The sequence below is a fragment of the Leptosomus discolor genome, chromosome 18 (assembly GCF_034619465.1).
Source record: "Leptosomus discolor isolate bLepDis1 chromosome 18, bLepDis1.hap2, whole genome shotgun sequence".
NCBI classification, from domain to species: domain Eukaryota; kingdom Metazoa; phylum Chordata; class Aves; order Leptosomiformes; family Leptosomidae; genus Leptosomus; species Leptosomus discolor.
This window is the reverse complement of record NC_141408.1, coordinates 9,770,216-9,789,233: the sequence shown is the minus strand read 5'-3', so window position 1 is coordinate 9,789,233 and position 19,018 is coordinate 9,770,216. Positions and strand designations below refer to the sequence as shown.

General features: G+C 61.7%; 1 protein-coding gene across 7 annotated transcripts in view; it reads left to right on the top strand.

The window, feature by feature from the left end:
* The window catches only part of ABR (ABR activator of RhoGEF and GTPase), a 29,835-nt gene extending 14,362 nt beyond the window's left edge, over positions 1–15,473 (top strand). For 5 of the 7 annotated variants that reach the window (XM_086475364.1, XM_086475365.1, XM_086475366.1 and 2 more), the window contains 17 exons: positions 706–758; positions 910–1,050; positions 1,392–1,513; positions 1,632–1,797; positions 1,921–2,043; positions 2,118–2,193; positions 2,344–2,448; positions 2,973–3,047; positions 3,194–3,291; positions 3,406–3,537; positions 11,607–11,666; positions 11,804–11,913; positions 12,170–12,309; positions 12,813–12,947; positions 13,254–13,359; positions 15,049–15,196; positions 15,384–15,473. In XM_086475364.1, the coding sequence (XP_086331490.1) occupies positions 706–758; positions 910–1,050; positions 1,392–1,513; positions 1,632–1,797; positions 1,921–2,043; positions 2,118–2,193; positions 2,344–2,448; positions 2,973–3,047; positions 3,194–3,291; positions 3,406–3,537; positions 11,607–11,666; positions 11,804–11,913; positions 12,170–12,309; positions 12,813–12,947; positions 13,254–13,359; positions 15,049–15,196; positions 15,384–15,473 (1,880 nt within the window). Of the gene's footprint in view, positions 1–705; positions 759–909; positions 1,051–1,391; positions 1,514–1,631; positions 1,798–1,920; positions 2,044–2,117; positions 2,194–2,343; positions 2,449–2,972; positions 3,054–3,193; positions 3,292–3,405; positions 3,538–7,046; positions 7,197–11,606; positions 11,667–11,803; positions 11,914–12,169; positions 12,310–12,812; positions 12,948–13,253; positions 13,360–15,048; positions 15,197–15,383 lie in introns of those variants that run through there. The other 2 variants (XM_086475369.1, XM_086475370.1) reach the window with 2 other exon arrangements.
* Positions 15,474–19,018: the final 3,545 nt, after the last annotated feature.

The window sequence follows — 19,018 nt, the reverse complement described above, 5'->3', positions numbered from 1 at the left end:
GGTGACGAGTGACTCTTCCGCTCCACAGCCACCGCATGCCAAGCTGGCGGTGCCGGTGCCTGCACTGCGCCCAGGGATGTCCTTTGCCCCGGAGAGGGGACATGCTGGCACAGTCATGGTGGGGAGATCCCGCGGTCAGGGCAGAGTGGTGTTCATGACAGCCCCTCTGGCTTTGCCACCCATGACCTGTGGCAGCAAAGGCGAGGAGAACGTGGTGACTGGGTTGGTGTCCCCATTGTGCCCTGTCCTTGGGCAGGGACAGACCTCGCCGGTGTGGGGTTGTGGCTAGAGCAGAGCACCATGTGGCAAGTGCCGTTCGTCAGGTGCCATGGACCCTGCAGGCACCCACACTCCTGGTGAAACCCCTCAGGTGCAGCCCCAAAAAACAAGGTGCATGTCAGGCAGCTGCCAGCATTGGGCTCTGCCCTTGCTCCACACACCAGCCCGGTCATGGTTTCTCCTGCCCCAGCGCAGCAGGGCACGGGGCTGTGGCATTGAGCCTTGGCTCACCATTGCTCCGGGGGGCAGTAATGTGCTGTCACTGGGTCCGTGCAGAACAGACCCCAGATGCTCACCCGGGGCTCTGTGCAGAGCTGGGGGTCTCTGGGCATCTGGTCTCCCCTCCTTGCTCCTGCGGGATGCAGTGCTGGCTCTTGTGGGACGGGAGAAGCTCCAGGCCCTCTGACACCTCCTCTCTCCCCGCAGCGCTGCTGTACAAACCCATCGACCGTGTGACGCGGAGCACCCTTGTCCTGCATGTGAGTGTGACGCCAGTCCCTGCGTGGGGGGCGACCCGAGGCTCTCCCCCCATTGCTCCAGGGGACCTGCGGCCGTGGGAAGGTCTCCAGGGTGGGTGCTGCAGGCAGGGCAGTGCCCTGGGGCACCTCACCTGCGCCTGTTCCCTTCCAGGACCTCCTCAAGCACACCCCGGCCGACCACCCTGACTACCCGCTGCTCCAGGATGCCCTCCGCATCTCACAGAACTTCCTCTCCAGCATCAATGAGGACATCGATCCCCGGAGGACAGCAGTCACCACCCCCAAGGGGGAGGTGAGCCACTGGGGTTGGCAGTGCCTGGGCACAGGGTGAGGGCTGAGCCCTCTGCCAGCCCCTGGCTGGTGTCTCCACCCTGAGGAGCTCCATGGTGCTTGGCCAGGAGATGGAGGGTTTCCTCTAGACGCAGTCCTGGGTGCAAGGTTAGGGCTCTACCTGGTCCTTGCCGCTTGCTGGCACCCTACTGAGTGTACGGGACTCGAAATAGCACCCAGAGGTCATGGACCTTCCCATGCTCCTGGTGGCTGAGCCATGGAGAGGGACAGGAGCATCCGTCCCCTGTGGTTTGTTGGCCTTTGCTCCTTGCCCGCTCTCACGCCAGCCCTGCTGCCCTGCAGACCCGGCAGCTTGTCAAGGATGGCTTCTTGGTGGAGCTGTCGGAGGGCTCGCGGAAGCTGCGGCACGTCTTCCTCTTCACCGACGTGCTGCTCTGCGCCAAGCTGAAGAAGACGGCTGTGGGGTAAGGAGGGCGCTGGGCACGGGGGAGAAAGTGTCACAACCCCCCCATCTTCCAGTAGGTTGGGGGACGTGCTGGGGAGGGGGTCAGGCATCGCTCAGTGCCCACACCCTGGCTGCAGGAAGCACCAACAGTACGACTGCAAGTGGTACGTGCCCCTGGCCGACCTGGTGTTCCCCTCGCCGGAGGAGTCGGAGCACTGCCCGCAGGTCCATGTCATCCCTGACCATGAGCTGGAGGACATGAAGATGAAGATCTCAGCTATCAAGAGTGAGGTGCAGAAGGAGGTGAGAGGAGGGTGTGGGTGGTCGGGGAGGGTGTGGGACCTGCTGCCAGGGTGAGTGCCTTCCTCTGGGTCAGGGATGGGACAGGGGCACCTGTGAAAGCTCCTGTCTGCTGCCCACCTGCAGAAAGCCAACAAGGGGCAGAGCCGGGCCATCGAGCGCCTCAAGAAGAAGATGTTTGAGAATGAATTCTGGCTGCTTCTCAACTCGCCTGCCATTCCCTTCCGCATCCACAACCGCAATGGGAAGGTGAGGAGGGTGGGCTGGGGGCCAGGCTCAGCCCTGCCTGTGCACAGCCTGCTGCATCGCCCTCTCTCTTACAGAGCTACCTCTTCCTGCTGTCGTCTGACTATGAGAGGTCTGAGTGGAGGGAGGCCATTCAGAAACTGCAGAAAAAGGGTAAGTTTGGGGCTGCCAAGGCTCTCTTGGGGCTCCTGGCCACCCAAGGGGCCACAAGGAGGTCCCGCAGGATCACAGCCTGTTGCTCTCCGGTCCCCATGACCAGCACTGGCTGCATCCCTCTGAAGCTCCTCTCCTGTCCTCCCCCAGACCTCCAGGCCTTTGTCCTGAGCTCAGTGGAGCTGCAGGTGCTCACGGGATCTTGCTTCAAGCTACGCACCGTCCACAACATCCCAGTCACCAGCAATAAGGACGGTGAGTGTCCGCTGGGCTGGCAGGTCCCTCTTTGCCTCTGGATGATGCCGGGGAGAAGCTGTGGGGTCCCTTGGCTGGAGCAGAGTCCCTGCTCGGGGACCCTGGCTGTGCAGGGGGACAGCTACCCAGCAGGTGGCACTGCCGGAGCAGAGTCGGGCTTCCAGGCAAGAGCAATCCTGGCTGCAACATGGGGCTGCTTTTGGGGTCTCTCCAGCACCCCCATGGGCTGGGCAGGACCAGGATGTCCTTAGGGCGAGACCCAGCCAGCCCTACTGGGAACCTGTCCAGCAGCAGGAGAGCTCGGGATGTCTGGCAGGGATTATCGGCAGTGGGGGATACGTGTGTCCTCTTCCAGACCTTAGGGACAGCCCTGCCGGGGGGTTGGGGACATTGGGGTGTCACCGCAGGCACCTAGCGCTTGTTATGGCAAAGGCTGCCTTGGGGATGGCCAGCCCACACGCTGGCCCCGGGGCATGGGAGGTGGCAGCCGAGCTCTGACACAACCTCTGCTCTCCCCGCCACAGATGACGAGTCCCCTGGGCTCTACGGGTTCCTGCATGTCATCGTCCACTCTGCCAAGGGCTTCAAGCAGTCTGCCAGTAAGTGCGGGTGCCCACCCTTGCTCAGAGGGGCCGGTGTGATCGGAAGAGCTGGGGTCCAGCATGTGGCCCGGCTCTGCCCGCAGTCATCCCCTGGGAGCCAGTGGGGATGTTCCTCGGGTGCTGAGCGGTGTCTGCTCCCCCAGACCTTTACTGCACGCTGGAGGTGGACTCCTTTGGATATTTCGTCAGCAAAGCCAAGACCAGGGTTTTCCGGGACACCACCGAGCCACAGTGGAATGAGGTGAGAGGAGGGTGGGGTGCAGGGAGGGGACTGTGCCCTGCCTTTCCTTTCCAGCCCCAGTTTTCAAGCTGCTCTGAGGCACTGGGGCTGAGCCACTCTCCCTCCATGCCCCAGGAATTTGAGATTGAGCTGGAGGGCTCCCAGTCCCTGCGAATCCTCTGCTACGAGAAGTGCTATGACAAGACCAAGCTCAACAAGGACAACAACGAAATCGTGGACAAGATCATGGGCAAGGGACAGATCCAGGTACATGCTGGGGCTTTTGGGCAATCTTCTCACCCAATGGTGGACCCCTGGGGTCCAGGCGCCTGGGCTGGGAGGGTTTCCCTGGAGTGATGCCTGGGATGGGAGATGCCTGGCAGCATGGACAGGCAGCTCTGCTTTTGGGAGCCAGGTACAAGGATCGTGGCTCAGGATCGAAGGCAGTGAGGTGGGCGGGCATCAGATGTGTGGATGATGGTCCCCGGGTGCGGTGGCTGCAGGAGAAGGTGGGACAAAGTGAGAAGTGGTCCTGCGGAGGTGACAAAGCCAGCAGCCACCCCCCCAGACGTGCCTCCAGCCCTCTGTGGGCTGGAAATGTTTCCACTCTGCTGCCTTCCATGCTGTGGTCTGGGGGGCTGCGGGGAGGGGGTTTGCACCTGCTCCAGGGAGGGCTCTGAGCATGCAGCCCCCCCCCGTCCCCCGTCCCCCGTCCCTCCCCACCAGCCGTGGCTGTCCCCCTCTGCCACCATCTGCCTCCCCTGCGCCTCCATCAGCCGCTGTTATGGCAACGGGTGTTTCCAGGGCAACGGCTGGGCCGCCTCTGATTGGCGGTTGCCAGGCAGGGAGGATGGAGGCCTGGGCTGCCCTGAGATGCTCCCAGGTGAGCAGGACTGGGAAGATGGAGGGGGGACAGGGACAAGCAGCCCCCGGACCCTGCATCCCCCCAGCACCCACCTCGGCCAGGTTGCAGGGAGGCCCGTGGCTGTGGGGGACGGTTCGGGATGGGGGTGCCCCTGTGTTTTCCTGGTGGGGACCCCCAGTTTGTCTGCCTTCCCCACTCTGCTGGGGACAGCGTCACGCCTGGGACACAGCCCTCGACCTAAGGCCGCTTCAAAGAGCCCAGCGTGGCTGCCGGCTCCGTGGGAAAGCAGCTGAGGGCAGGTCCCAGGGGAGCAGGGAACAGCATGGAAATGCTGCTGGGAAGAGGAGACTGCACGGGGATGTCACTGCAGGATGGGAGACAGGGGCTTGGCTTCGCCAGCAGCTTGTTGATACCCAAAATCACCCGCCTGTTGCCCTCTCCTTGGGGAAATTGTGGTATGGGGGTGGTGTTGGGCCAAGCGGGAGGGCAGGGGCAGGGAAGGGGCTTGATACCCCGCGGGGATCAGCCCAGCTGTGCTCTCGGAAATAGCCTGGGTCAACAAACATGAGTCATGCTGGGAGAGCGGGGGTCGGGATAGGGACAGCACAGCTTGTCCCTGCCATGCGAAAGTCAGCGGGGAAGAAAGGGAGAGAGAGGAGGCCCTGGGGCTGCTTATCGCAAGGAGAACCTGGCTGGGCAGAGTGGTGTCAGGGTTGGGGCTGTCCTGCTGTCACCCAGAGCCACAGCTTGGCCCCTGCCCCGGGAGTGGGATGGGTGGCAGGGCAGGGACAGGGCAGCACGGCTATGGGCAGGATGGGCAGCGCTGCTCCTGGGGCTGTGGGTTGTGGCCAAGGCCCAGCGCTGCCCACTTGCCCTCTGCCCTGAGCTGTTCAGGCAGAAATGCTGCCCTGGATGGTCCTTACCCTGCCCAGTCCCTGAGCTCATCATGAGCTGCTGCTGGTTCCAGTTAGCAGCAGGAGCGGGAGACACAGAGCACTGGCATCAGTAGCTTGGCAAAGGCCTGGGGTGTACGTGGGGCTGCCAGGATGGCTGACACCCCCCACCCCAGGCAGTACTGTGCCCGTTGCCCAGCTCTAATCTGGCAGCCCAGCCGCGTGGGTCACCCACAAAAGCACCTTAGTGGTGGCATGGGCTGGTGGGAGCGGGTCAGCGTGAGAGGGGGATGTGGCAGCCCCTCTGCAGGGAGCAGCGGAGGCCACCCGAGCTGCAGAGGTCCCATCGGTGGGAGTCATGTCCTACCAGTGCAGAGGACATGGCTGGGTCCATGGAGGCGACAGGGTTGGCACCAGCCTCCTCTCGATCTTCCTGGCCATGAGCCCTGAGGGGTCTGCAGCATGGTGAGCATTGGACCCCTACCCTGAGCCCCGTCCCTGTGGCTGGCAGAGTGTGGCCACCCTGTGCTGCTCAGTGGGAAGGTTCGTCTGGGCATTGGGGCTCCGATGTGGCTGCTGGTTGGCATTAACCCTCTTTTGTTGTTGTTAACCCTTTCGTGTGCAGTTTCCAAGGCTGGGATATGCTGTCATTTGGATAGAGGTGCTGGGGAGGGGTTGTGTTCTTGTGGGGGGCTTGTGTCCCCGGTGCTGCAGGGCTCAGCCCTGCTCTGAGCTGTCCCAGTTGCTTCCAGCAGCTGGGCTGTGTCTGGTGGGTGCTGGCAGGGGTGCCTGGTGCTCTGATGGATGGTGGGTATGGGCAGAGCAGATTGCAAGTGCTTGTGCCCAGATTGCAAAGGGGACAGATGGGATCTGGCCCCCATGTCCTAGGGTGGGCGAGGAGATGGGCAGCGGGTGCATGAAGGGGGTCTCAGGGTCATGGAGCAGGATAGAGCAGCCCCTTCCTTAGCCCCTGTTTGATGCACAGGGGGGATGTGGCTGTTGAAGTAGAGCTTGTGTTGTCACGGTGCCTGCCATACCCACAGGGAATAGCTGCCTGTCACTCTGTCCCCCTCACTGGGCTGGCGGAGGCTCTGGAGGGGGAGATTTGTGGTGTTGGGACTCACCAGACCTGCAGGGATCCACAGGGTGACCCAAGTGGACCCAAGGGGCTGCTGAGGGCTGGACGGGGGGGGGGTAGTACAAGTTCCCCCGCAAGCCTGCACCTCGCCATGTCCCTGCCTGTCAGGAGAAGCAGCAGGGCAGGCAGGCAGGGATCCTTCCAGGGCTGGAGCGCAGGGCAGAGCCCTGCCTGCAACCCCATCCCCCTGCCCTGCAGCCCTGCCCCCCCCCCCCCCCCCCCCCCCCGACAAGGGCCAAGGCAGGATGAGGGGGCGTTGGGGGGGTCCCCCCGCCTATGCCTAGACCTAACAGGAGACCCCAAAAGGCTCATCCCCGTGCCCCTTGCTGAGACCGGGAGAGCCAGCCTGGCTCCTCCGTGGAGCCGGGGATGCCGCGGCCAACAGCGGCGATGCCTCCCGGGGCTGCGGCTGCCGCTGGCGCGGAGAAGCGGATAACGGATAACAGTGGAGAACGGCGGCGGGGAGCGGGGGGGCGGGCAGCCCCCCCCCACCTCCCACCATCCCTCCCCCCCCCCCCCCCCCCAGCCTCCCCGAGCGGCAGCGGGCGGCAGGGCAAGAGTTAAACGCGTGGGGGCCGCCCGGAGGGGGGGGGGGGGACGACGGGGAGGGGGGGGGGGCGCTGCCTTTGAGTCACTTCCTCGCAGGGGGAGGGAGGCTTTTGGGGCTGCCGAGCTGCCTCTCGCCAGCCGGGCTCACACCCTGAAGATGAGCCCTGCCCGCTCGCCTTCCCGTCCCCCCAGCCGGGCTCCCCTCCTCGGTTCCCGCTGTCCCAGCCACCGCTGACTTCCCCACCCGGGAGCAGAAGGGATGTGGGTGCTGTCCTAACCCAACCCCGGCCACCGTCGCCTGGCTTCTCCGGAGCTTGAAGCGGTCGCCGTGATGACGGAGGTGTTGGTGCAAGCGGACGGTAGCCCTGGCCCCGTGGGCGAGCAGCCGGAGCGTGGCGTGGAGGAGCCCGAGGGGAAGCGTCCCCCCAACACGGGCGCTCGGCTCTGGGGCAGGGTGCGCAGCAAGCTGCTCCGGCAGAAGGTGCCTCTCGGGGGGCAGGGAAGGGGGGGTGGCTGGAGGGGACGGTGGTGGGCACCAAATGGGCTCTGGGATGGCTTCGTCGGCCTCTGTCGCGTGTGGTGGATGGGGGGGACTCTGTTATGGGGGGGCTGTATTGCTTGTGGGGAGAGGGCTGTGAGGTCCATGCACAGAGCAATGAGGCTGTTCGGGTGCTTTGGGAGCTCTTAGAAGCAGTTAGCAGCATGTGGGGTGCTTGTTGTCCTCCTTCCTTCTCCCTCTGCGTGCTGGGGGGGGCTGAGCTATTTGCACTGGGGGGTCCTGCAAAGCGAGAGCGGGGAGTCCCCCAGCCCGGCCCTGGGGTTTGCCCAGGAGGGAGCGGAGCTTGTGGGCTGGCTGGGGCTGGGCTCCTGGGCTGCCACAGCACCCAGTGCCTGCGTACCCCCTCTTGCTTGGTTTGCAACCCCCCCCCCTCACCCCAGGTCCATCCAGGCCTCCCCCTCGGCTCGCAGCCGTGTTGCAGCCACATCAGCCAGTGCTGCCCATCTTTGTGGGAGGATGGAGGGCAGGGGTGGACAACGGAGTTGACAAGGGAGGAGGACAGCACCATCGCAAGCTGTCCCAGAGCCCCTGCGATCTCATGGGGGGGCTCCAGGGGATTTCCCTCTGCGGGGTCCCCTTGCGCGGGAAGGTGCTGGCTCAGGGCTCGGCTGCGACCGTGGGCAGGAGCTGCCTGGGCCCACGGGGGTTCGGTTTGGCAGCAGCAGGGCCGAGGTTTGCTTCGTGGCGGGGCTGCCAGCGCAGCAGCGGGGCTGCCTGTGACGCAGCGGCATTAACCTCGATTCTCTGCCACCGCCACTGCTCCCGCAGAGGGGATTAAGGGGCAGCGAGGGCTGTGCCCAGCGGCTGCTGCTGGCTGTTGCTGGGTCAAAGCGTGAGGGCTTTTGTTTCCCAGCCCCACATGTCCCCACCGTGGCCTCTGGCTTCTCTGCCTGCCGCTGACTGGGAGGCGCTGGGTCTGCAGGGCAGGATGTGGCCCCAGCAGGTCTGTGCACCGTCGCGGCTGCCTTCTGCTTCTCAGGTCGTTCTCACATGGGGCTGTGAATTGCCACTTTTTTTGGGGCTGTGCTTTGCCACCAGCAGCATTTTGCTGGTGTGGGGGCTGCTCTGCCCCCATGGCATGGGGTGGCTCAGGGACCGCCTGTTCCCTGGGGAGGGAGCTGCTGGCACAGAGGTCTGGTGGGGGCATCTGCTTGTCGGAGCCGCAGGAGGTCAGGCTGGGGTGTCCATGGGTGCCGCGCTGATGGGAAGCAGCCCTGGTTATAGCAGCTCCCCCAGGATCCTGCTCCCCAGGGCCATGGTGGAGATGGCCTCACCGGCTGAATCACCAGTTTACTCCCGATGGCTTCTACTCCAGGCTGGTGCTCGGGTGACCTCATGGGCGTGAGGTGTGAGGAAGGGACGTGCCCAGCCTGCCAGCCCCTGCCCTGCTGCAGCATCCCGGCACTCGGGGCCCTGGAGAGCTGCCGTGAGGGTTTGGAGCCATCCCAGCTCCTCACCTGGGACCCTCGGGGACCCAGCGTTGCCTGGGTCTGTCTTAGTTGCTGCTGCCCACGCAGGAGCTGTATCCATGGTGCACAGCCTGGAGGTGTCTTGAGGACAAAATCCCAGGATGTGGCCTCATCCCCTCGAGTCCTGAGTCGCTCCGTACATGAGACCAGCAGCACGCAGGGGCTGTGGGGCATAAGTGCCAGCAGGACTTGCGGGTCCCTCTGCCACCAGAGCCTTCCCAGGATGAACAAATTGCTGCAGGGCTGCCAGGATGCTCATCACCTGCCACAATGCTGCCTTTTCCTCCACAACCTGGGGGCTTGTCCTACAAGCAAACACCTTTGGATAATTTGGGAAAACAGGATGATGGCACATCCATGTGGCTGGGAGCAGGGGGTGTTTCACTTTGCCATGGATGAGAGCGGCACCACAGTGGATGCTGGCCTGGGTATGGATACCACTGGTGCTGAGAGTCCCCTGAGGTGCAGGAGAAGCCCGGAGAGGTGCTGGTGACCCGGCTGAGCAGTTTCCCTGGGTACAGGCTGGCCGATCTGCCAAAGAGGAGCTGACATCTGGGGCAGCAGCATGTCACTTGTGCCATCCTGCACAGCGCTGGCCCAGAGGCTGTCCCCCAGGGCTCCCAGACCAGCAGTTCCACACTGGCCCGGGACATCCCCGTGTTATGCTGGAGCAAGGCATCTCCCTTTGGAGGAGGAGATGGTGGTGGTAGCTGAGATGGGGTGTTCGCCAGCGCTGTGTGGGCAGGAGCTGCCTCTGGCTCTGTGGGTAGATGCTCCCATCCTTCCTCCCACGCCTGGAGACGAAGCATCGGCCACAGCTTTGCTTCCTGCGGGGAGCGGGCAGCGTGGCCATGCTGCCTGCTGTGTGGGGTGCCAGCGGGCAGGGCTGGAGGAACGCTGGGGCCAGGCCACAGCCTGTGCCCTGTGGGTGCACGGGGACCTGCCCCAGCTGTAAGGGAGCTTGGACCGGTGGCACTGACTGAACTAGCCCAAATTTGGGGCTGTGCCAGCTGCTGCAGGGACCTGGCTGGGGATGATTCTGCCCAACCAAGGGCAAGCAGCTGTGGGGAGGTGGTGTGCTCAGGGTAAGGTCCGCGGTGCTGGCGGCAGCCAACCTGGCTTTTATTAAAGCTTTCTTCAGAGCTTTGCTAAAGCCCTTCCAGATGTGAGCTGCCAGGGCCATCGGAGCCGGGGGGACCCAGGGGACGGGGATGGGGAAGGCATATGTGGTGGTTGCAATTAAACTCACGCTGCAGAGCGGGGAGGCCCAAAGCTCCCAACCCAGCTGCCGCTGCCTGGGGCTTGCAGGGTTGGATGCTGCCACGAGCGGGACTGGGCTGTGTGGGGAAAAGGGATGAAAGCCCCATGGGACAGGCAGCGTGGGGTTGGTATTGGCCGTGGTGGGTGCACGGCAGCTGAAGGGGGGGAACCACAGGGCAGCTGGAGCAGCAGGGCTGGGGTTGGCGGCAGTCGGGCTGCAGCCGCGTGATCCTGATGTCCAAACCTGCTGCAGGGCCCCACGGGAGCCCAGGGCAGCTGCAGCCTTCCTTCTGCTCCTCCTCCTGCTCCCCCCGCTGCCCTTCCCAGCAGCCGCAGGGCTGGCGGGGAGGAGGTGGCATGGTGCTTGCCGGGCTCTACCGTGCACCAGGCAGGAGTGCCAGGGAGGGCTCCAAGTCAGGAGCCATTCCTGAGCCGTGCTGGAGACTACAACGTTTTGGGCCGTGCTGGAGACCGCAGTGTTTCCTGTGGCACTGTGGTCACCGAGGAGCTGCTCAGGCTCACCGTGGCACGGGGCTGGGCATGGGGTGTTGCCGCGGTGCTGGACCTGTGCCGAGAACCAGGGCAGCTCAAACCTGTCCTTGGAAGTGTGAGGTCTTGGTGTGTGAGAATGGACATGAGGGACCTCAGGGTCTCCCCCATCATGACATGTGATGGCTTCACGGGCAGCCAGAGACTGGGGCAGGGGAACAGCAGCTCTGTGGCCAGAGCAGCAACTCTGGACATCTTTGTGCTTGCCCGGAGCATCTTCCAACCCAGCAGCTGTAGGAAACTCCCGTGTCCTTGAGGAGTGACCCTGCGCGCTTGGCGTGAGCCTCGCCTGGCAGCTGCCTGCACGCGGTGCTGGGAGCCCCCACCAGCCCCTGCCAGCTCCTGCATCCCATCCCCTTCCCTGAGGGGACATTAGTGCCGGGCTCTGCCCCGCTCTCCGTCCCGTACATTACAGGGATCAATGGGGCCAGATCGATACCACCAGCTGGGGACTGAAAAGCCCCAAAAGGCAACTGCACCCACCTCTGCCCAGCCCTGGAGCCCAGTGCCCACCGCAGCACGTGCCAGGGCCTTGGGAAAGCCAGCACCTCGCCACAGTGGCCGGGTGCCAGGGCAGCGTCACCGAGTCCCCCGCTAGCCCCAAAGCCAGAAATAGCAGAATCCGTCATTCCCAGGGGTTATAAATAGCCTTGGCTATGGGGAGAAGTTGTTTTTCTGCACGGAAAACGCTGCCCTAGTTCTGTTTCATCAATCTGCTGCGAGAAATAGTCCTAATTTCTTGGAAATCTCTTGCCGCTTGGGTGTGCATTAAAGCACTGCCTCGCAGGGGTGGGGGCAGGGGGGGGGGGGGGGGGGCAGAGTGGGGAGGCTGAGCCCACCCGGCTTCAGGGCACGGCCAGAGGGACCCCAGACCTTCCCCTCTCCATCCTCCTGCTGTAGGCTGCATGTTGCCAGCAAAGAGCATGTCCTGTGCCCCACACCCTCTGCAGGTTGGGGGCTTTGAGAGCTGCTGGGCTGGGGTGGCAGTGGGGCTGGCGTGGGGCTGGCATGGGGCTGTGTCCCCACGGAGCTCACACACCACCTCTCCCTGCAGCTGGACCCACAGGCTGTGCAGACGAAGAACTGGCACATGGATGTGATTGAGATGAATGGGGTAAGTGGGGCCATGGGGACCCACAGCCCCTTGCTTTCATTGCAGCCCCTTCCCCTGGCGTTGTGCCTTGCCTTCATGCAACAGGGAGGTGACGGGCCAGGGCCGCGCTGCTGGGACTCACCCCCTGTCTCCTACAGATCAAGGTGGAGTTTTCCATGAAGTTCACAAGCAGAGACATGAGCCTGAAGAGGACCCCATCCAAAAAGCAGACTGGCGTCTTCGGGGTCAAAATCAGCGTCGTGACAAAGTAAGTGCGTGGCTGGGGGCGGGGGTTGATCTGCTCCGGTCCCTGTGGGTGTGAGGTTGCACCATGTCCCCTTGCTCCGACCTACACCAGAGAGCTTGGGTTTTGCTCTCTGCTTGGGACTTGCCTGTTCCTTCACCAGCCCCATCATTCCCACCCGGCATCCCCATCCTGCCCCTGGCCCAGAGTTTGCAGGGCTGGGCTGGCCGCCGCGGAGTTCCCCGGGAATCTCTGCTCACTGCTCCGCTTTCCGAGCCAGGCGCGAGCGCTCCAAGGTGCCTTACATCGTGCGCCAGTGCATCGAGGAGGTGGAGAAGAGGGGCATCGAAGAGGTCGGCATCTACAGGATCTCTGGCGTTGCCACTGACATCCAGGCGTTGAAAGCTGTCTTCGATGCAAGTGAGTGTCCTGGGGGGCGGCTGCCCTTCGTGTCACATTCCCCTGGGAGGGTTTACAGGCCCTAAGACCCCCCAGTCTCCTGCCCTGCAAGCCCAGGGTCTGGCTATTGCACTGCATGTGTGCAAAATGTGCTGGTGTGCCCAAGAAGGGGCTGGGGGTGAGGAGGAGGGTGTAGCTGGGAAAGCAAACACTCAGAGATCCCAGCCTTGTTTGTGCCTTGGTGTCTCTGAGCTGCTGCTGCGCCTGGCTGACTCCTGGGAGACACTGAGTCAGGGCAACGTTGCAAATGGATTTGCAAATTGTTCCGCATCCTATTGCCCAGCCGGGCGGGAATCGCTCAGCTCTTCCCAGCCCCAGCCTGGCTAAACGGGGCTGTGGACTCAGTGGTGCTGTCCCTGCCCTCCGGCCGGCAGCCTGTCTGGAGAGCTGGGGTGATGTGGGGGGCTGAGACCCAGAGGGGAAGGAGGTGGAGGAGGCGTCACATGTGGGTGCTCTCTGGACAGATAACAAGGACATCCTGGTCATGCTGAGTGACATGGACATCAATGCCATCGCCGGCACGCTGAAGCTGTACTTCCGCGAGCTGCCCGAGCCCCTCCTCACTGACAGACTCTACCCCGCCTTCATGGAGGGGATCGGTAAGGGCTCAGGGATGGGGAAGGGGTTGGTGTCCCAGCATGGCTCTTGTTTGGCATTGCCTGCTCCGGGATGGGAGACTCCCAAGGGTCCTTCTCAGCTCAGCCCACTTGGTCCTGGCTGTCCTTGCCAGCTCCAGGCCAGCTCAGGACTCGTGGTGCTGCTCCCCAGGGTGCAGGGAGAGCCGTGCGGGGCAGGGCTGGCTGCTCATGCCCTGGCTGCTGCAAGACATCTGGCCATGGTGGGTCCCGCTGCTGCTCGAGATGTCACCAGCCCCTGGCCTGAGCCCTCTCCCTCCTTCTCTCCAGCCCTCTCGGATCCTGCTGCCAAGGAGAACTGCATGATGCACCTTCTCCGCTCGCTGCCTGACCCCAACCTCATCACCTTCCTCTTCCTGCTGGAGCACTTGAAAAGGTAACGGCTCAGCTTGTGGCTCCCGGGGGGCTGCCCGGTGCAGGACAGGTCTGCCTCGCCACTTTGCCATGGGGATGGGATGTGAGTGGAGTTAGAGCTGCTGTCTGATTCCTGTGGTGCCTGCCTGGCTGTGGACCGATCCTGAACTGGAGGCAGATGGTGCTATGCTGGTACTGAGCAGGGCTGCGGGCAGCAGCCAGAGCCAACAACAGCAGCTCGGTGTTGGGCAGGTGGCAGAGTGACCCTTTCCTCTCCCAGCCCCTCCAAAAGGGTGCAGCCCCAGGCGTGTCCCACCTGCCCCGTCTCCCCAGGCTCCGGCGTGTTCACCAGGGTCCTGGCCAGGCTGCAGGCTGTTCAGGCTGGGACCCAGCATGCCCTAAGTCCCTTTGGCTGATGTCGGTGTCGGCATCTCTCCGCGGGCCCTGTAGGATGCTGGAGGGATCCTGGAGCTGTTCTGCTCCACACAGCAGCCCCCGGCACCCCAGGGCCACCAGCCACGGTGCCAGCGGGGGCTGCAGTGCACGGCCGTTGATGCGGGTCAGCTCTGCAGGGAGCATACGTCCCCTGGCAAGATGCAGCTCTTGGCTGCTGCATCCAGCGCGCAGCTGGCTGGATGAGCTCTCCGTGGGGAGCAGCTTGCCTCGGCGCAGGACAGGGAATCAACTGGGAGCTGTGCAGTGTCCCCCTTAGCGGGAAAACCGACTGCTGCGTCCCTTCCCACCAGTCCAGCAGTAACCCCTGCAAAACAAGGTGCAGTAATCCCTGGAACTTGTCTGCAGTGGGTGGCCAAGCCTGAGAGACAGTCAGCTCTGCAGACATGTCCCAAAGCTGCAGGTGTCGCCTGTGTCACTCATCCTGGGGCGAGTGCAGCAACGCGTGGTTTGCCAGGCTTTATCTTGGCCCAGATGAAGCCCATCTGAACCTGGGGACAGACAGTTCTGGGGCTCGCTGAGGGCCCGAAACCCATGGAGGGCATGATGCTGTGGGCAGGGCAGCGGTGCAGCATGCAGAGCCTGGCCAGAGCCGGCCACGAGTTTGGGACCAGGGCTCACAGCTCATGTTACTTGCATCATGAAGCTTTTTTTTTTTTTTTTTCCCCTCTGGTTTGGCTAAAACCAAACAGAAAAAGTGATTGATGCTTGGGGGAGGGGAAGGAAAAATCCATTTCCATCCTGAGAACCGGGCACAGCCAGTTCCCACATCTGCTCCCCTGGCCGGAGCTCAACCGTGCAGCCTGTGCTGGGGAGCACAGCTGCCTCCTAACATGGCAATGTTGTGGCCCCGGTTCCCTCGGTGCAGGCTGGCTGGGGTCCCGCAGGGTCGGCAGGGTAGGGAGCCTTGGGGGGGAGTGGGTGCGGGGAGGTGCGGGCTGGTGCAGAGCTCCCCGTACCCTGCCGGGAAGGGTGGAGGCCCCGCAGCACACAAGCAAGCAAGGGCTTGGTTGCTGCCACATCACACCCAGGGCTCTCGGCCAGGCCTGGCGGCTCCGGCAGAGGCCATGAAGGGGGCAGAGCTCCCTGCCCTGCACCTGGGTTCTGGGGGCTGTGAAGAGCAATGGCAAGCCAGAGGTGCCCCACCGGGGCTGGGAGAAAGGAAACCAGTATTTGCCCCCCACATCACCCCATGGTTGCCCCGCTCTGGGAGAACAGCATTAAGGGCTCACGCTCCCTCTCTCCCCATACCCCACAGGGTGGCTGAAAAGGAGCCTATCAACAAAATGTCCCTCCACAACCTGGCCACGGTCTTTGGGCCGACACTGCTGAGACCCTCAGAGGGGGAGAGCAAGGGACACCTCACCCTGGCCTCCGACATCTGGTCCCACGATGTGATGGCCCAGGTAAGAGCCGTGCTGGCGGCGTGGGGCCGCAGCCCACGCTAGCACCCTTGGGATGGGGAGCAGAGGGGTTTACTTGCCTGTCTGGGTAGGTTTGTCACTCTTTGCTGGATGTGGCTGCACAGGGACAAGCTGGGAGGTGGCAGTTCTGCCCCTTTCTGACCTAACACTCCCCATTTGCCTGCTACAGGTCCAGGTCCTTCTCTACTACCTGCAGCATCCTCCCATCTCCTTCACTGAGCTGAAACGCAACACACTTTACTTCTCCACGGACGTGTAGCCTGCAGGGAGAAGGCACCAGCTGCAAACACTCCCAGCTCCCTGCTGGGGGACACAGACTGGATCGCAGCCCCCCAGGGAAACCAGCCCAGACCCAGGACGGTGCCGCCTGCAGCTCCTGTACAATCGCGTACCAGTGGCCCGGTCCCACGCCAGGCACCGTGCCTCTCTGTAAAGTAGTCGTGTCTTACGTCCCTTCTTGTGTTCAAGAATTGGTTTTATGTATATTTGTTCAACGGAAGAGGTAGTGACTGACAAGGGCTGTGGACACAGGCTTCTCCCTCGGCTAGTTTTCTCTTGGACTCCTTTCTGCCTGCTCACTCCTACCAGGCACCCCTCGTCTCGCCCAGCTCGAAGCCTGCAGCATCCCACGAGTGCCTGTTTCGCTGCCCAGCTCCCCTGCCCCACACCTGCATGTGCAGCACCGGCTCGCTTCAGAGGCTGGGAGCTCACGGGCTTCCCTCCCCGGTGACGGTGATGACCAGCTCTGCTTTGGCTTGCTGCCTGCGCAAACATTGGACCCTGTGCCTGGATCCTGCTCTGGCCCGAGCAAACCTGCAACCACGAGAGCAGAGGAGCGGGGTGTTGCTTCCTCCTCACCACGTCTCTTCTGGGTGCTTTCAGGCCAGTCCCCTCTACAGCCCTTAGCCTGTGCTTTGCCTGTGTGCATGTAGCGTGCCGGTTACTTCCCTCGCTGTATCTCGCCTCCAAGTAGCGTTTTGGGGTAACCCATCACACAAGGCTGGAGCGAGAGGCGCTGTGCTGGTCTCGATCCACGGCAGGCTTGAGGGACGGCCAGCTGGGCAGGTCTGCTTCCCCTGTCACAGGCTGACCCCAGGTCTGTGCTCTGGCACCGATGGGGTCCCATCAGGGCATGCGGATCCCACAATTGCCCCAACAAGCCCTGGCGGCGCAGGGAACAGGGTCTGTGCCATTTCCACATGCCTGTATCTCTGCCGTAGCGAGGTGCGCACGCCCCTGCCAGCCCAGCACTGCCGCAAGGTTTGCCTGCACCCTGTGGCAGAGCCTGCCAGGGCACCAGCGTTCCTGCCGTGGCCACGAGAACGGGGAATTTTTTGTTTCCCTCCTCGGCCTTCCCTGCTGCCCTGGGCACTGGGCAAACGGCAGCACATGGCCCTGCCTTGGTGCCAGCCAAGCTGCCGGAGGCCAGTGCTTTGCGGCAGCTGGACGGTCACCCAGCCTGGAAACCAGCACAGAGGGACGGGAGGAGGAAAGCCTTCATGGCCTTCACTGCCGAGGGCAGAAGCGCTTTGTTTTCTCTTTCTCGCAAAGCAGTTGCTGCTGGGTTAGCCATGCCTGGCCACCTCAGGTCCGTTTTAGTTAGTAGCTCCAGTTCTTGACCCCCAGGCTGATGGCTGTCATGCCATCACGTTGTCACGCCACATCCCAAGGCAGGACAGCCGCATGCCTGCGCTCGCTGCCAGGCTGTGCTCTGGCCGCCCGAGTGCCTGGCTCCCAGTATGTCCCCCACCCTCACAGGTAGGTGCTGGTACCTGCTGGGACACAAAACCTTTCGCTCTGTGAGCCGAGTCCGTGTTCTCGTGGGAAAAGCCCCCCCTCCCCGACTGTGTTGGCCCTGTGCACTCCTGTGCCAAATGGAGATGGATGAGAAGTGACCAAGCGTATCCCTGCTAACAGTGGGATTTGCCTTTACCCTCCCGACTAACAGACTGTTCCAGGTAGAGCCCGGCCACCTGCCACCGATGCACCAGGTATGTCCTCAGCCCACCTCCCTGGGGAAGGCAGCACCTGCCGGCCCTGCACCAGCAAAGCAACTAAAGGAGGGGAGGTCTTTCGGTCCCCCTCCAAAGGGCTCACACTCCAGACCCTGCTCCTCTTGACTACCAGCTAAACAGAAGGGAAACAGCATTGCAGAAAATAACCAGGCGTCTGTCTTGGCCCTGGACCCAGTAAGGAGGCCGAGTTTTAGATCTGACTGCACAACGGATCCCTGTGTGTGTCTGATTTGTTACATGTGTCCAAGTCTCTGTCCATGATACTGTCATTCCAGATGGAGACTCTGTACAGCCAAATCCCCCCTGCGTGACAGTGGCTGGAGGCCCGGTCCACACAGCCCCGGCACAACAGGCTGCGGCCGTCCCCATGACTGGCTTTTGCTTGTCCCTACAGGAAGGAAAAAAAGGGGGGTGGACTCTTGCAGCTACAGGTAGAATAGAACTGTTAATTAATATTTGACTTTCAAAAGTTGTTAAGGATATATTTTTGTTTGTGTTCTGTTTCAATTTCTGTAGATTATAAACTTTAAATGGCTGTAAACCATGTGAGGAGAAAAAAAAATGTTAATAAAAATGCAAAGCCCCAACATTTGCACAAAAGGAGCCCTGTGGTGCTGCTGTTTGCACTAACTGATCACCTTGGCATTACAGCTTCTCTTTCCATCGTGGAAATCTTGCTGGTTGCACTTAGAGCCAGTGGTATAAGCACAGGCATTGTGCCAGGCAATCTTTTAAGAGACATCTTATGGTTTGGGCTACATCCTTTCATTTCAGTACATTCTGGAGGAAAAAACCTGGACTGTCTGGAGCCAGCCTGTTTAATCAGCCCAGAATTACTCAAGCTTAAAATTCAGCTGACTTGCACAGCTTCTGGCCTGAGGATATTGAACAGGCACGGCAAGGGACATCAGGCAATCTGGAAACCTCATCTGATAGATCACATGGTGCTGTCTCCCCACTTCTTTCCACGTGGGAATGGGAGACAATGTGCCTCCAAACTGACCACTGTATCAGCCAAACCACCCTGCTAGTATTGCTCTTCCAGGTAAGCAAGTGCTGTCACCATTCTGGGATGTCAAACTGCGGACGCAAAGGAGGGCAGGCAGGTGAGAGAACCCCTACTAGGTGTGTGCACTGAATCTGAAATCCCGCTGCTTCAAAAAGATGAGGGTGAGTGTTCGCCCTTGTGGAGTGGCTCAGCGAAGGTTAAAACCAGCCTAAACTATTCCGAGCATAAAAGTGACCCTCTGAGGTCTGAGAACAGAGCTTGGTCAGAAGAGCAAGAGGGCTAATATGAATGCAAATCAAAAAGGGAGCCGCTCCTTGAGCTAATGAAGAAATGTTTTGACTTCAGTTCTGCAGAACGAACACTTCACTTCCCCCATCGTAACACTGGGGCACTCAGAGGTGGTACAGGGACGTGATGGGAAACAGACAGTGTGCTAAGTCAGCGCCCAGTTATCTGTCTAACAGTGGTTTATTCTCACAACTCTGCTTTCTAGTCTCACTATCAAACTGCTGGAACTAATGGTATGAGCCTGTGGCAGTTAAAGCAGTAGCAAGATTATTTGTACTCCCATGGCGAGGTTAAATGAGGCTAGCCAAGTGGCTACAGAGAATTATACTTCTGCAACAACCTCTTTTTTTCCCCTTGAACGGTTTTGTTCATCTGCCAGTAACCACACGGTTCTAAGGCTAAGGATTCCTTTTTGCTTTTCCCTTTAAGACATGGTAAAGAAATCTGGCTCTGATCTCTGTACTTGAAATAATAAGACAAGTTGTACAGATG